The 16,048-nt window shown below is 55.4% G+C and overlaps 2 protein-coding genes across 3 annotated transcripts; both read left to right on the top strand.

Annotated features, from left to right (window-relative positions):
* Positions 1-351: 351 nt before the first annotated feature.
* On the top strand, positions 352-4,092 carry med27 (mediator complex subunit 27). 2 transcript variants are annotated; one of them, XM_086030494.1, is made up of 8 exons: positions 352-487; positions 1,575-1,719; positions 1,805-1,935; positions 2,553-2,646; positions 2,715-2,822; positions 3,230-3,271; positions 3,336-3,413; positions 3,489-4,092. In XM_086030494.1, exons 1-8 carry the CDS (start codon positions 476-478, stop codon positions 3,656-3,658), a joined length of 780 nt encoding a protein of 259 aa, XP_085886620.1. In that variant the 5' UTR covers positions 352-475; the 3' UTR covers positions 3,659-4,092. The 2 variants fall into 2 exon arrangements, with proteins under 2 accessions (XP_085886620.1, XP_085886619.1); XM_086030493.1 differs by having other exon boundaries at positions 396-678.
* A 636-nt stretch (positions 4,093-4,728) lies between these two features.
* Positions 4,729-15,966, top strand: fnbp1a (formin binding protein 1a). Its single transcript, XM_086030484.1, has 18 exons — positions 4,729-4,945; positions 5,704-5,819; positions 5,896-5,946; positions 7,027-7,174; positions 7,264-7,326; positions 8,286-8,381; positions 9,012-9,026; positions 9,123-9,251; positions 9,350-9,496; positions 9,560-9,736; positions 9,808-9,999; positions 10,737-10,751; positions 10,817-10,926; positions 11,721-11,853; positions 14,295-14,419; positions 14,692-14,846; positions 14,917-15,069; positions 15,390-15,966. The coding sequence occupies exons 1-18, from the start codon at positions 4,916-4,918 to the stop codon at positions 15,416-15,418; spliced, it is 1,884 nt and encodes a 627-aa protein (XP_085886610.1). The 5' UTR covers positions 4,729-4,915; the 3' UTR covers positions 15,419-15,966.
* Positions 15,967-16,048: the final 82 nt, after the last annotated feature.

A 16,048-nucleotide genomic window follows, 5' to 3' on the forward strand; every position in this document is an offset into this window, starting at 1 on the left:
GGAATGAAAAAAAAGAAGGGTGACTCAATAAAATACATATAATTCAATGAACCCTAACCACTGATTGGGCTACAGGTCTAGAACGGCACGTTGATTGTCACAGTTCCGAGGTAACCTGAAGGCAACGTGTGAGTTTTGTTCAGCGAACGCTACGGCGCGTGACCCACACAAATAGCAGGATCAGAGTTACCAACTTTACTGTTATATGCCTCTGTGTGTATCCTAAACAAATGCATTGTACTGTACATGTCCCGCTCAAATGGATTATATTTTATTGTGTGCTGTACTTATCCCTACCCAAATGTATGGCAGCCGACCCCGCAGACTCGCAGTTTGGCACCCGCACATTTGATGTGTTTATATTTCGGTGTCCTGGAGGAATGCCTGAACGCAGCATCGGCGCTTGACGTGCCGGTGACGTCATCGGCAAGCGACAGCGCATAACGACGACGACGACGACTACGACGACGGCAAGATGGCGGACGCGGTGAGCGTCGGCGTCAACCTGGAGGCCTTTTCTCACGCCATCAGCGGCATTCAGGCGCTGCGCTCCAGTGTGAGCCGCGTCTTCGAGTCCCTGAAGGACGGCATGAGGAACCGCGAGACGCTCGAAGGCCGCGAGAAGCAATTTATCGCCGCCTTCCAGGAGAACCTGCAGGCGGTCAACAGGGACCTCAAGTCAGTCCGCCCGACTCGCTTCGCGTTGCGCGCGCTTGGCACGAGCCGGCGCGCCGCACGGTTGCTCCAAGCAGCCGATTCGTCTCGAGTCGGACGGCGAAACACACGACACGGTTCGTCCGCTCAGACCAAATGTCGTCCTGGCCGGCAAATAGTCTTGCAACGCAACTCCTTTGACCGAAGCGTCCAATTTCAAAGATGAATTCATGGCCCCGAGACAAAAGATTTCTTTTCTGGCCGTTTCCGCTAGCAACGTTTCCCCGTGATCATTTGAAAAGCGCTCGACATTTTACGTGCGGTGACCTTAAAAAAGAAAAGAAAAAAGAACTGTTACAATTAACCATTGTAGCTGCTTAAGTTTGCTCCTATTTCCACAAGGTTTGTGATCGGTCGAAGATTGCAAAGAACAACAGCAACATGATGATGATGATGATGATGATGATGATGGTAGTAATAATGATGGTCATTCGAAATATTATTCAATCACTACGTTTGTTCGATACCACTTTTTCACACCGATAGCAGTAGGAGTATTCACTCTTTGAGTACTCACCCGATACCGAACTCCGAACAAAACAGCGATGAGACAAAAATGCAGTTCAAAAGTTGTTTTTGGTCAAGTTCCAAAAAGCGACTGTAATAAGGATAAAATGCAAATGTCAAAATAGAAACATCTTTTGGTGATAGAATGACCATTCCTTTTGTTGAAAACAAGATTTCAAAACATCGAATGTGAATGGGGAACTGAAAATCGGAGCTTGAGTGAATCGTTGCGGCCCTATTAGAGAGATAAAAAAAAGCGAAAGCCTTGAAAAATCAAGTAAGAGCCAACAATGAACAGGCCCGCGGATTGGATTCGTGACGGCGCTTGCGTCTTTGTGTTTGCCGGGCGTCAGCGAGCTGGAGCGTCTGAGCGGGCTGGTGGGCCGCCCGTCCGAGTCGCATCCCCTGCACAACAGCGGCCTGCTCAGTCTGGATCCGGTGCAGGACAAGACGCCGCTCTACTCGCAGCTGCTGCAGGCCTACAAGTGGTCCAACAAGGTGGGCCGGCCCTTCGGCTAAGACGCCGACGCGCTAGCCGACCGGCGGCCGGCGGCTCACCCGAGCGCTCTTTTGCCGTCGGCAGCTGCAGTACCACGCCGGCCTGGCCTCCAGTTTGCTGAACCAGCAGTCGCTCAAGCGATCGGCCAATCAGATGGGAGCCTCGGCCAAGCGGCGGCCCAAAGTCCAGCCCAGCACCCTTGTCCTGCCGCCGCAGTGAGTAGATTTGGACGATGGTTCGCCTTGGTTCGGAAATTGCCACCAAAAGTTCACGCTCTCCGCTCAGGGTTGTCAGCGGGTCTTCCAAAGTTGAATGAAAACTTCCAACGATAGCTCCAGCCAAAGGACAGAAACGTTCAACTTTTGCATATCTTTGCTTTGATTTCGACCATTTTACATGGATTTGTGAACGGCCATCCGATTTTGAAAATATATTGGTGAAAACTCCGAATATCGGAGGCGATAATGGGTCTGTCGCGGAGGCTTTTGACCCGGGCCGGCCCTGCCGCTCGGCTTTTTCGGCCAGTCCGACTCGCCCCGCCGCAAGTCGCAGGAAGAGCCGTGGGAGAGAAGAAACGAGACTCCTCCCGCAATGTGGAGTGTGCCTGCGAAATCCCATTCAGCTGGATTCATTTGTTGTCGAATGAAGTCGTGCGTTAGAATTGAGGGGAGGGAGTTCCATTGCAGTGAAATGTTGAAGATTGAAGTCAAGTGGACTCAATTGGCGCATACGGGATTCAAATGAGGTCAATTGCAGTCAAATGAGGTCATTGGAGGAGAAGAAGAGCGTCGTCGTCAAGCATAATCGATACGATACCCGCGTTTCTTTGCAGGTACGTGGACGACGTGATTTCTCGGATCGGCCGAATGTTCCCGGACATGAGCATCGAACTGTTCCGCCCGAACGGAACGTCCGCCGTTCTGCTGGTAGGCGCGCGGGCGCGGGCGCAAACGCAATGTCCCGTCCATCTGACGCGCCACTTGCCGTCCGTCAGGTGACGCTGGGCAAAGTGCTGAAGGCCATCGTGGTGATGCGCTCGCTCTTCATCGACCGCACCTTGGTGCGCGGCTTCAACGAGAACGTTTACGACCACGACGGCAAGGTGAGCCTCGCCGCCGCCGCCGCCGCCGCCTGCGCGTTGATGAGAAAAATAGTCATCGCGACTATTTGGGTAATAATCCAAATCCCCATTGTTCAAACAATCGTTTATTTTTGCGGGAAAAGGTAACAAAATATCAAGAGCAATCCATTTCTTGGAAACGCTACAATGATGTCGGCTCCTTTTGGACCGAACCAAATTGATCCGAAAAGGTGCAAATGTATCGATTCAAGTATGAGTCCCTTGTGTGCTAGAAATGTATATTAATCATCGTTTTATGACGATGTCGCCAATTTTGTAATCACGGAGCGTCATCGTCGTAATTGACTTTCGATGAATTGCGCAGCCCTCGCGTGTGTGTGTGTGTGTGTGTTGTCCATCGCCACGGTAACTCTGTCCGTCCCCCTCAGCTGGACATCTGGACCAAGTCGCAGCATCAGGTCTTCCAGAAGGTGGGTGGGGGGGGCGTGCGTCACCTGTTGTGGCCCAGCTGCTGATTAGTGATGTGGTTGCTAGGTAACGGACCACGCCACCACCGCCCTGCTGCACTACCAACTGCCGCAGATGCCCGACGTGGTCGTGCGCTCCTTCATGGTCAGCAAAGCCCGCCGTGCAAAGTCTCCATATACGCACACACAGTGAGTGACGCGTGCGCGTTTGTGCGCGCAGACGTGGTTGAGGAGCTACATCAAGCTGTTCCAGTCTCCGTGCCAGCGATGCGGTCACTTCCTGCAGGAGGGACTTCCTCCAACCTGGAGGGACTTTCGCACCTTGGAGGCCTTCCACGACACCTGCCGCATGTGACCCCGCTGACCTTTGAACTCCCAGGCCGCATTTGAGGCTGGAGCGCCGACCGTGGCCGTATCTTCAGGTGGTCCGCACTCTTCATCATCATCATCATCATCAAGAAAATGTTAAACGCTCCCTGAAGGATTTCAACGCGCGCTAATGAGGAGCCGTCATCTTCATCAGCGACCTTCATGACTCATTGATGAAGGTCAATTAGGCGGCGGCGTGCTGGCGTGGGCGTCGCAAAGCTCTCGAGACCCCGCCCCCCGCCGCGGCTTTTTCTTTGACTTGAAAACCAGCCTGGGGTCCGACTTCTGCCGCCTTCGCCGCAGTCTGGAGATTTCCTTTTACTCCAGACGGCAGGAAAGGAAAGGAAAGGAAAGGAAAGGAAAGGAAAGGAAAAGCTCATCAAAGTTGACTCAAAAGGATGAAGGGCAAAACGATTGACGAGGTGGACTTGCAAATAAAAGTTGTGTTGAACGAATCGGGAAGCAGTGTTTGTTGTCGTTTGTCTCCACCCGTTGGTCGCCGTCGGCACTGCATGCGCGCCCGTCGCCGCAGGCCGACGTGCCTTTTGGACGGCTGCCACGCCGGCCGCAAAAGAAAATGGAAAGCTCGGTGTTGTTTAAAAAGGTGATCGTCTTCAAGTTGCACACTTGAACGTGATAAACTTTGATCAATTTCACGTTGTCAAGTGAAACGATTCGCATTTGAATGCGGTACGTTTCCCGTTCGACGGGGTTGACTGACGACTAAAGCAATGGGTTGCCAGGTGCGTCTTGTTTTGAAAGGGCAACTCTGGAAACATTTCGAATTGGAGCTTGCCGCCGTTTGTTGCTTTCGACAAGAGTTCGGGCCCAATCGCCACACTTGCACTCTTCGCTGCAGGACAGTCGTGGAAGGGTTCGAGGGCGCAGCTTGCAAGCGCACAAAACTTTCAGAATTGGGACACTTGGGGCCGTTCGAGCGCCACTTGGAGCCTTTCATTTGTGCCGCGGCAGCAGCTCTCCAACACGACTGTCCTTTTTTTTTTTTTTTCCTCGTCCGAGGTTGGACGCTCGCGCGCGTCTCCTCCAGCACAATGAGGCCACCACTGCGCATGCTCGGCCGCCGCGCGCGCTCGCGCGCAGTCAGTCGTCCCCTCGGAGACAACAAAGGCGGGGCGCGTGACCGCGTCCGCCGCTCCTTCGGTTCTCGCCCCACTGCGCACGCGCACGTAGTTGCGGCCGTGAGCGCGCACCGCAGCGGCGAGAAGAAGAAGAAGAAGAAGAAGAGCAGCAGGAGGAGGAAGAGGAAGAGGGGGCGACATGAGCGTCAACTGGGGCGCGGAATTGTGGGTACGTACCCCGGAAGGCACCTGCCGGCACCTGCGGCGCGTGCTCGTGCTGGTGCGCGCGCGGGTGTCCTCACGCTGCCGGGCGGCGGCTGGCGTCCGTTGTGCCGTGGCGATACGCTCTCGTGCACGCGCGTCAGCACGCTGGAGTCGGGATCGATGGTGATGACGACGTCACTCACCCGCCTTTCCGTTCTAGCCGGCAAACTGAAATACGGCTCTATAGTCCAGTACTAGTATGTAGCAAGTCTCTGCACGAGTCCAGGTGTCAATGGTACTAGTGGCGGTAAAGTCTGGACCAGGTCAGGTCTAGCCTTTGTCCAGCTAAGTACACGTCAGGTGCCGGCCCGGGTGCCGGTCATGGACTAGTTTGGAAAAACGTGTTGGGTTTTTTGAGCTGGGGGGCGTGCGAGGTTCGGGTGGAGGCGCGACGTCTGCTATCGGGTGCAAGCGTTGTCTCGGGTCCCGCTCTAGTCCGAGGTCCAGGATCTGGCCTGCGGTCCAGGTTTTGTCTCCTTGGAGCGAGTGGATTGCTGGCCTAACTCGAGGCACACAGGTATCTCAAATCGGAATTCAAAACACGCGCAAAAATTGTCGCAATGCGTTTTTAAACGGGCCGCGTCAAATGCTGTACTTTCTGAAAACATTGACTAGTCGCATCATCGTCAGATCCAATTCGAACAACGGGTAAGGGGAGTAGTGCAAGGAAGTAGTGAGAAACGGCGAGCGAGCGTTAACCGGCGTCGACGGCGTTCGTGGCAGGATCAGTTTGACAATCTGGAGAAACACACGGGCTGGGGCATCGACTTCCTGGAGAAGTACACCAAATTTGTCAAAGAGCGAGCTGACATCGAACTCAACTACGCCAAACAGATCAGGTGAGCTGAGCGAGCGAGCGAGCTAGCGCCAGCGCCGCCACCGTGCGCGCGGCACCATAACGCTTTGGATTTGCAGGAGCCTGTCCAAGAAGTACCTGCCCAAGAGGAGCAGAGAAGATGAACGCAGGTCAGCCCGCCAGTCCGCCCGCCGCTCACTCAACGGTTCTTGGCGCACTTCCTACCCGGAATAGAGCCGTCGTCGGCCGGGCCCGCCGTCGTCGGCCGGGCCCGCCGTCGTCGGCCGGGCCCGCCGTCGTCGGCCGGGCCCGCCGTCGTCGGCCGGGCCCGCCGTCGTCGGCCGCGATAGTCAGCCTTTTGACCGATGTCAGCATCGGCCTTTCTTCCAAATCTGACGGCTGACGCGGCTAATGAATCCATTGGAAACTGTGTTCACGTCAAAGGACGATTGATTTCAATTTGAAAGGAGTGCCATATTTGGAACATTTGGGAGCACTTTGGTCACGCGTACAAACCGATCTGGAGCTCGGGCTGCTCCATGATGATGAAATTAAGAATCACCAATATTTGGGTAAATCACCATGTTTCAAACGATCATTTATTTTGGGGTACAAAACAAGAAAATGTTTCTACGTCAAAAACATAAAGACAAATCAATGGAAGTTCCGTCCTTTTGGACCAAAACCAAATTGATCAAATGAGTTCTCATAAAATTGAAAAAAAAAAAAAAAAAAAGGTGCAAATGTATCAATTCGAGTATGGTTACTTGTGTAAACAAACCGTGTATTGGATATAAATGAACATTAATAATAGTATTTTACGACGATGGCAATTTTGTAATCATCGGAATTGAATTTCCAGGAATTGCGCGGCCTCGTATGGAGCTACTGTTGAAGTTTTCATGGAACTTTTGAAGACATGCTGATGACCCTAGTTTGATCGTTTTATCTCTTGTGTGTTTTATTTTATTTTCAATTTTATTTTCTCCTTTTTTATATATATTTTTATTTGACCACAAAGATGAAGTAATATGCTAACATTAATAATAACAAATGAAAAAAAAAGAAAACTCCCCCCAAAAATTTCGGGGGGGATTTTGACGCCAATCTTTTGAATAGCGGCCCCCAAATATCGGCTAGCGGCCGGCCTCCCCGACTACCGCTCCCGAGTATGGGCCGTGAAAAAAGCATCCGGGCCTCTCTGTGGCTCCTCCACACGGCGCGCGTGGCCACGTTTGTCTTGCCTTCAGGTACACGTGGTGCGCGGCCTTCAGCGCCACCCTTCAGCAGCTGGCCGACTTGGCGGCGCAGCGAGAAGAAGTGGCCGACAAGCTCAGCTCGCACGTGGCGGCCGACCTCAGCAGGTTCACGCAGGAGCTCAAAGCCGAGAGGAAGTCGGTCAGATTGCGCGCGCGCGCACGCACGCACACGCACACATTCACATGCACAAGACTCACTAACGTGTCCTTTTTTAACGTGTCCCCCAGCATTTCCAAGATGGCCGCCGTGCCCAGCATCACATTGAAAATTCCTGGAAGCAACTCGAGTCTGTGAGTTGAGTCAAGTCAAAGCACGCACGCACGCACGCACGTTCCGATGTTCGGCATCACGCCGGCGTCGTTTTCAACAAAGGCGCCTCGATGACTTGGAGCATCGATGAATCGTTTGACGGCCTTGTTGACCTTGCGTTTGTTTCAGTTCTCATTTCGTTTTGTTTTTGTGTTTTCAGTCACGTTTCAAAGTCAGCATCACGTTGAATCCATTTTTCAGGCCGATGCCGATTTTTGTCAGAAAAAAATTGAATTCAGATTAATCGCCCAATTAAAGGAAAAATAGATCAAATATCCCCCAGCCCCCCCCATTGCACTTTCATGAGATGCGGATTTTCGCTACTGGCCTTGTGCCTCTTCACCGCCAACGGCAGACGCGATTCACAAAATGAAAGAAGTCACTTTTCTTTTGGGTTCCCAGAACGCCTTGCGTGGCACAACGCATTTCTTGAATCAAGTTCATGAAGTTCAAGGACATGAATCCTTGTCGTTTGTGGTCGGCAGCCATTGATGTGCATCTGAGGGGGCGGCCATTTTGTCACTGCCGTCGACTGAAAATGACATCGCAGCTGCCCAGGGGCGGCTCGGCTAACAACCGATCACGGCTCGGCTTCACAGAACGGGTGAGCCGCGATCGGTCGTTACCTACCCGAGCAACCGCGATGTCATTTTCAGTCGACAGAAGTGACAAAATGGCCGCCCCCGCAGCCATAATCAGCCGGCCCGTTACTCAGTCGGGCCCCGATTTGTAAGCAGGCTAACGTCACGTATGAAGTATGAACGCGGTCGCCTCTTAAACGCCGTCAACTCGATTGGGAAAAGAATATTCATGGCGATGATTTGGGCGCCAATGGAAGTCGCCATCAGCGTGGACGTCACGCGTCGCGAGCGCCGAGTGCCGTTTTGGAACAATGTCCGCCTGCGCGGCCCGTTCTGAGCGACGACTTGTGACGTTGCAGACCAAGCGTCGTTTTGAGCGCGACAGCAAGGAGGCGGAGCGGGCGCGGCACATGTGCGACAGGATGGACGCGGACAACAACGTGGACGCGGAGAAGGTGGCGCACACACAACGCAAGCTTGGCCGCTGTTTGCAATCCTCTCGATTGGCCGAGGGTGTCTGTCAAAAGGCCCCGGCAAGTTGGCGCGTCGCAACTCATTTGGGCGCAACTGTGGAGGGAGTTGGTGGCAAGAGCGACAATTCACCCTCTCTCCTTCCCACCGCCGATGAGCATCCTTTGCCCGTCGCGGTCGGCTAACGGCGCTTACCGATTCATGGGCGGCTCGGTTTGGACTCGGCGAGATCGGCATTCCATCGGATGTCGTCGGAGAGGGCATGACGCCGTGGCTTTTTGTTGTCCTTTGAAGGAACGGTGCCGCAAATGGGCCGTTTCCTTCAAAGATAGAGCTCTCCGATAAAACGCCATTCGATACGCATCCCTATAGTTCCATCCGCTCGCATCTTTCAAACGCAACGGCGATTTTTCGGTTCAAACCGGCTCGGAAGACCGCCCTACTGCTTACCGGTCTTCCTTATGGGCTGCCGTCGGTTGGCGTTCTCGATGGTCGGTCGTCAACGGTCACCGTTCTTGACCTTTGCTTGCCGTTGGCCGGCGTTCGTGAAGATTGTTTACAAGCGAGGTTGGCTACATTCAAGTCATGTCAACTGTGTTTTGTGTGTGTGTCAGCGCTGCTCCTTTAAGGTAAGGCTTTCCTTCTGTCAAATCGCCCGCACCATTTCGGCCCCGAGCGGCGGCGCGCGCTGTCGTGTACCCAGTGCGGCGTTGCTTTCCTCTCAGGCCCGGCAGGCGGCGCAACAAAAGCAGCAAACGGCCCAAGAGTCCAAGAAGGAATACTTGAGCACTTTGAGCCAGTTCAACCAGGACCAGCAGCAGCACTACCACACCATGGTGCCCGTCATCTACCAGGCAAGCGAGCGCGCCAGCAACGCCGCCGCCGCCGCCGCTTTGGTCCACTTCCGCCGCTTTGGTCCACTTGACAGCGCTTGCGGGCGCGCGTGCCTCAGCGCATCCAGGAAATGGAGGAGCGGCGCATCGAGCGCGTGGGCTCGGCCATGCGCTCGTCGGCCGAGGCGGAGAAGAAATCGCTCCCCGTGGTCAGCCGATGTTTGGACGCCATGATGGACGCCGCCGAAAGCATCCAGGCCCGCACGGTGAGCGCCGGCCGGCCCGAGCGGGTGAGGTCGCGCCGCCGACGTTGACCAGCCGTTTTTCAGGACACGCGCTCGGTGGTGCGCGCGTACAAGTCGGGCTTCGAGCCGCCGGGCGACGTGGACCCGGAGGAGCACGCCGCCTCCATCAGGCGCAGCATCTCCGAGGCCAGCTACCTGGACCACCACGTGGAGGGCCGCAGGCACGGCAGGAGGCTGTGGCCTTTCCTCCGCAAAAATAAAGTAGGCCCCGCCCCGCCCCGCCCCGCCCCGCCCACCGGCTCGCGTGACCTCCCGCCTCCGTGTCCGCTCAGCTGCTGAATCTGCTGTCGTCGCCTCGCCAGCCGCCGCCGCCGCCGCCGGCCTCGCCTTCGCCGGGGGGCGTGGCCGGCAGCCCCCGGTCCCCTCCCCCGGCCGCCGGGGAGCCCGTGGCGCAGCGGCTCAACGACCTCGTCACCTCCGGCTCCCGAACCAGGAAGCGGTGCCTGCGCAGCCTCAAGAGAGGAGTAGCCCTTCCCAAATTTTGCCTCGCATTGACACACCCTCACAAACACGCATGCGCCTCATTTGCGGGTCTTTTGAAAAAGCCTATTTTGTTTTCAAAAACGCTCAAGGGTAACTTTTTGGGGTAAAACAGAGCTGGGGGGTTTTCCTTTAGAATAAAGTTTGACAAAAATTCGGTCAAAGCCTTTTTTTTTTTTTTTTTTTTTTTACAAAAGCTTATTTTATTTAAGAAATTGTAAGCGGTAAGTTTTTGGGGTGAAAGGTAGCTTTTTTTTTTTGTTTGTTTAGAATAAAGTTCAACCAAAAATCCGTATAGGGTTTTTTTTCCTAGAAAATGATAGTTTTGACAAAGTCCTACTGTTAATAGACATGTTTAGAAACTCTTATTTTTCAACCAAAAAAGTAAAAAAACATTTTTCACAGAAAAAAGTGGTATTTTTCATGCGTCGTTTACATTTTCGGAAGAAAAAGAGTCCTACCTTTTCAAGAATGCAATTTTTGGTCCCTCTCAAATTGCATCAAGGGTAGTAGTGAGCCCACGGTTGACGTATTTGCATCAAGGGTAGTAGTGAGCCCACGGTTGACGTATTTGCATCTAATTTGCATAGCACTCAGCGCAATAGGCAGCTCATTGACAGAGCACGACGCATGCCGCCATCTCGTCATGCATACGTGGAACGTTTTGACGGCCTTTCTAACTCCAAATGTCTTCCTTCAATGCTTGCTTCCGTTTGGACAGCTGTCGCTCAAACTGGTAAGTAGCGCCGGCCGGCGCTCGGCGGCGAGCCGTGACGTCATCGACGTGCGACGTCGTTTCAGGGCTCCGCCCCTGCGGACTGCAGCCACCTTCCTGTCGCGCAACGACGGAAAAAACTGGAGAACCGAATTCAGCGCATCGGACAAGAGATCCTGCGAGAGCGAGAGCAAAGGTGACGCTCGCGACGTTAGCTTAGCTTAGCTTTAGCTGCGAGCCTTTTATTTTTTTTTTGACAGCTTTATTTAGAAATACAAAATATACAAGGAACAACCGCCAGGGGGAGACAAACTCAGCTACGAAACCAAGAAAAGGACACTACAAGAACACAAATACAGAGTCTTGTGTCCTTTCACATTTGTGGATTGGTCGAGAGTTTGTTTGACTTCGTTTGCAAGCATGAAAATGTGGTCCCTAACATGTTTTACAGGTGGCTCTAACATTGCAAATGTTAATGTTAGCCAACATACCGGTAAGATGAATCATGGCAAGTGTTTTCGCATTCACAGATGGCTAGTCATTGACGCCAAAGTGAATATTTTCAAAAGAAAGGGAAAGACGAGACTCTAGAATAGCGAAAATAAAATGAGAAATGCCGTTCCAAAATTAAACAGAAAATGGGCAATAATTCCAAAACAAATGAAAGCGAGCAGGGGTGGGCGATGCGCCGCGCGGCGCCGCGCGTTAGCGTTTGCCGGAAGATCAAACAAGAGCGCGGTCGTTTGCCTAGCGCTAGCTTAGCATTAGCCAGGCAGGAACTCGTGTGAACAGAGGCGACGCAAGTCTCTCGCCACGTAGCGAGTTGCGGCGGGTTAGCCTTAGCTTGGCATGAACCGGGAGGTCCAATGAGAGAAGCGATGAGAAAAGTCCAAGTGCGGCTTGTTCGCCGGAACTTGTGAGGGCAAGAGCGCAGGTGCTGTCACTTCCTGCGCACGCCGCCAGCTTAGCATTAGCCTGCTGTGTGTCCAGGGAGGCGCTGGTGAAGATGAAGGCCATGTACCATCAGAACCCGACTCTGGGAGACGGCGCCGCCCTGGAGCCGCGATTGGACGAGGTCAGGCGGAGCCTGCACAGGCTGGAGGAGGAGCTTCGGAACAACCAGGTGGACTCGCCACGCGCGCGACGTGCAGAGCGACGTGCAGAGCGACGCAGGCCTTTCGTTCAGGCTCGGAACGAAATTCAATCGCAATCAAGATGATTACACTGCACGATGAAAAAAAAAAAATGGGCCGCGCCGTAAAAAAAAAAAATAATAATAATGGTAAAAAATCCAACGAGCTATGCTTGTTCACGCAAGGGAATGTAAACGTCGCACCTTTTTGAAGCATTTTGCGGTTTGGTTTGGTCCGAAAGCGACGCACTTGGACGTGTTAGCCGTGATGTTTTGTGAGCTTGGATCCATCTTCTTGGTTGGGTTGAGACATCGTCGCGTTTTGTGGGCCAAAAGAAACGGCGCTTTGGATCAATTGCGCCCGGCCCGACCCGGTCCCGCCCCGCCCCGCCCCCCCCCCCCCTTTTTTGCCCCAGCTCAGAGTCGATTGGTCCTGGCGGCGGCGAGGGGCGGGGCCAGCTGCCTGAGCTGATGCGTGACGTCGTTGAGCTCGGCCTTGACCTTGGCGATCTCCAGGCGCTGCTCGTTGATGATCTTGATGAGGTCCCCGCGGCAGCGGTCCAGCTTCTGGAGCCTCTTCTGCGTCTCGGCGTCTTTCTGCTCCAGCTGCCGGCGCAGGCTCTGGATGGTCTTCTCGAACTGGTCCGACTGCAGCCTGTTGGACTCGAGGAACTTTGCGATCTTCTCCTCGATGGTGTCCACGCAGACGTCGCGGTCGCCGGTGACGTACTTGCGCTTGAGGCTGGTGATGGCCTTGGTGAAGGTCTTGGGCCGGTTGATGAGCGAGATGGAGGTCTCCAGGTCCTCGCGGAACCTGCGTATGTAGGTGTCCTTGGTGAGCAGCACGCACTCCAGGCTCTTGACGCTGGCCTGGTGGGCCTTGACGCGGCCCTCGTGGAACTTGATCTTCTCGGCCATGTCGTTGGCCTGCATCTTGGCCAGGGCCAGGTCCTTCTTGGTCACCTTGTGGGCGGCCTGCTCGCCGGTGTACTCGGCCCTCAGCGCCTCCATGTCGCTCTCCATGTGGCGCAGGGAGTCGCGGAGGGTGGCGGCGCCGCGCTCCTCGCGCTGCAGCTGCGCGTTGACGATCTCCTTGTGCGTCTGCAGCTCGCTGATGTCGGCGCTCTTGGCCTTGAGCTCTTTGCTCTTCTGCTCGTCGGACTTCTTGAGGGCCTCCTTCTTCTCCATCAGGTCGTCGGTGGCGTTGGTGAGCGCCGTCACCTTGTTGGAGAGGGCGTTCTTCTGCATCTGGATCAGGCGCATCTCCACGCCGTGGTCGTACTGCAGCTTGTCGCGGATGCCCTTCTGGGCCTCCAGCTCCTCCTGCCGCTCGGCCAGCGCCGCCTGCAGCCGGCGCTTGTCCTCGGCCAGCTCCTCGGCCTGCCTGCTCATCTTGTCCATCTGGGCGTGCAGGGCGGCCGCCTGCCGGGCCCAGGCCTCGTCCTTGTCGCGCACCCTCTCCTCCCAGGCCTCCTCGGCCCGCCGCAGTCGCTCGGCGTGCTGCTGGGCCTGGGCCTCCAGGTTCTTCTCCCAGCTGACCAGCGCCGCCTGCAGCTGGCCCATCTTCTCCTCCAGCTGGGCCTGGACCGCTCGCAGGTCTCGGGCCTCCGATTCGATCAGGCACTTGCGCTGCTCCAGCGAGAAGATCTGGGCTTTGTGCACTCGCACCTGGGTCATCAGCTCCTCCTCCTCCTTGCCGGCCGCGTCCAGCTTCTCCTGCAGCGCCCGGTTCTGCGACTCCAGAGCCTCCACCTTGGTGTCGTGGCTCAGCCGGTCGCTCTGCCACAGCTTCTTGAACTCGTCCTGCTTCTGGACCAGCCTCCTGATCTTCCAGTTCACCTCCTTCCTCGAGTCCGGGCTCGGGTTGGGGTTGGACATGGCTGCGGCCGTCGCGCGCCGGATCTGACAAACCTCCGCACGATTTGAGCCGTCGAACCTTTCCCGGGTTCGCCGGTGGACGGACAAGCTGCTCCTCCAATCTCCGCGCCGAATCCCCGCGCCGAATCTCCGCGCCGAATCCCCGCGCCGAATCTCCGCGCCGAATCCCCGCGCCGAATCTCCGCGCCGAATCCCCGCGCCGAATCTCCGCACCGAATCTCCGCACCGAATCCCCGCACCGAATCTCGAGACCTTTTTGCCTAGTCGGCCGTGGATAAGTCGTCCGCTTTGGCCGAGCGACGGGGTTCGCCGCTTAAATGTCGCGCAAAGATTTCAATACTCGGCAGACTTGAAGATCGGTCCCGTCGACAAAGGCGGCCATCTTTGATGACGCGGCCGGCCGCTCTGTGATGACGTCGCCCGTATGCTGACTGTGATGATGTCATGGCGCGGTGAAGCGCACGAGCTCATCTGTCTGTGATGTCGCCCGAGTGGCGATGTCGACGCTTGAAAGGGGAAAACAACATTCCAAAGTGCGTGCGTGTGTGTTTCAGGCGTGGCTGGCGGAGGCTGAGCAGGGCGTGAGCGCGGCTCCTCCGCCTTCCCACTTTGGCGGCGACCCGTCCGCACCGGCAACTTGGAAACCGATCGACGCCGCCGGTCCCGACAGCAGAGAAAGGTTGACGACCGTGCGACTTCGCGTTCCTTCTCTCTCCCCGTGGAGGAAAATGGCGCGTTCCCTCGGGATAAACCGATACGCTTTTTCCGGGGCCGATACCGATCATGAGTAGTCGGGGGGGGGGGGGGCCGATAACCCCTACTTGGAGCCCGTATTCATTTTCAGCAGAAAGGAAAATGTTGGCGTCAAAATCCCCCAAGCAACGGTTGCCTATCCCTCTCCTGCTGCCTCCCGCCGGCCTTTGTCGGGGGCGGGGCTTGTGCTGCTCGCAGTCCCGACGGCAGCTACACGGAAGACCCCGGCGCCGAGGTCCGCTTCTCCAAGTCCCGAAGCTCCGACTTGGACGGCGACTTTGACGACGACTTTGACGACGACGAGGAGCCGGCGGCCAGCGTGGGAACCTGCAAGTCGCTCTACCCCTTCCGAGGTAGCCCGCCGGCGCGACGGACCGCCGTGATCTCGATCATCTCCACGATGACCATGATGTGACCTCGCAGGTCAGAGCGAGGGCACCCTGTCCATGTGCGAGGGGGAACTTCTGAGCGTGGTGGAGGAGGACAAAGGCGACGGGTGGACGCGCGTGCGCAGGAACGCCGATCAGGAAGGCTACGTGCCCACCTCCTACATCAAAGTCTTCATCCAGGCCAAAGGTCCACGCCTCAAAACAAGCGCTCACGCCGCACCGCAGCTTCTTGTTCACTGTTGAAGGCGCGCGTGTTTTTCTGCACGCATGTGTCCGGCCCCGCTTGTGTGTGTGTGTACGCGTATATGTGTGCACACGTTTGTGTGTGCGCTAGAGATAATCGGTCTATCCCTAGTGTGTGTGCGTATCCGCGCGTACATGTGTGGGCACTTGTTAGCGTATCGGCACGTGCGTCTTTTAGTGTACATTTGTGCCCGTGTGTGACTGTATTTGTGTGCTTTGTTTGTGTGTGTAAGTGTTTTTGTCTGTGTGCGTGCGTGCGTGCAGGCTTCGAGCAGACGAGTCGCCTGGTGTGAAGAGGACGCGCAAACCGAAAGCGACGCCGACGTCCTCATCTCACACCTTCGCGCCGTGTTGCCATGGTAACCTGCACCATGGTCCCGGGCGTCTCCATAGCAACCGCACAGGGCCACAAGCTGTCTCATTTGGAGTGCACGCGGACCCCTGTCGCGCACACACACACACACGCACACACACCTGCCGGTCTGGGGTCAGTCAAGGAAAGCAAACCAATCAAAAGCCGCGTGCGCGTGTGCTCTTCCTGTTTGGCCACAAGAGGCGCTACTTGTGCTGTTTACATTCAACTTTGATTTTGGAAACAGGATGTAGGATGGCAGAACATAGTGGAAAGCGTTCTAAATAAAAAGCCCCCTTTGGAATTCAGAATAGTCGGCCATGTGACTGTCTAACGACGGACTCCCCTGCAAGCCCCGCCTCCCAAGTTTTACCCCGCCCCTGCCTCGTTGTTGTCGTCATACTTGTGTTGGATGTCAATGTCTTCTTTTTTACTCTGACGCAGCCGCTTCCCGTATGTGCCGTTTCAAAGTAAAAGTACTGGACTCGGCCTGTGATTTCATGTGTGCTTTTATTGTGAAGCAAGGTTTGCGCTCAGTGAGCTCACATGACCGTTTTGAGAGCCAACCTTA

The sequence above is a fragment of the Filicampus tigris genome, chromosome 5 (assembly GCF_054856515.1).
Source record: "Filicampus tigris isolate MCC_2025a chromosome 5, RoL_Ftig_1.0, whole genome shotgun sequence".
In the NCBI taxonomy this organism is placed as follows: Eukaryota; Metazoa; Chordata; class Actinopteri; order Syngnathiformes; family Syngnathidae; genus Filicampus; species Filicampus tigris.

Bases quoted from the DNA above. Each gene is read 5' to 3' on its own strand.
- med27 (XM_086030493.1), top strand. From the start codon at position 476: ATGGCGGACGCGGTGAGCGTCGGCGTCAACCTGGAGGCCTTTTCTCAC. The intron at 679-1,574 runs GTCAGTCCGCCC...GCCGGGCGTCAG, and splicing joins GCGGTCAACAGGGACCTCAA to CGAGCTGGAGCGTCTGAGCG. The intron at 2,823-3,229 runs GTGAGCCTCGCC...CGTCCCCCTCAG, and splicing joins TTTACGACCACGACGGCAAG to CTGGACATCTGGACCAAGTC.
- fnbp1a (XM_086030484.1), top strand. From the start codon at position 4,916: ATGAGCGTCAACTGGGGCGCGGAATTGTGG. The intron at 4,946-5,703 runs GTACGTACCCCG...CGTTCGTGGCAG, and splicing joins ACTGGGGCGCGGAATTGTGG to GATCAGTTTGACAATCTGGA. The intron at 9,737-9,807 runs GTAGGCCCCGCC...GTGTCCGCTCAG, and splicing joins CTTTCCTCCGCAAAAATAAA to CTGCTGAATCTGCTGTCGTC.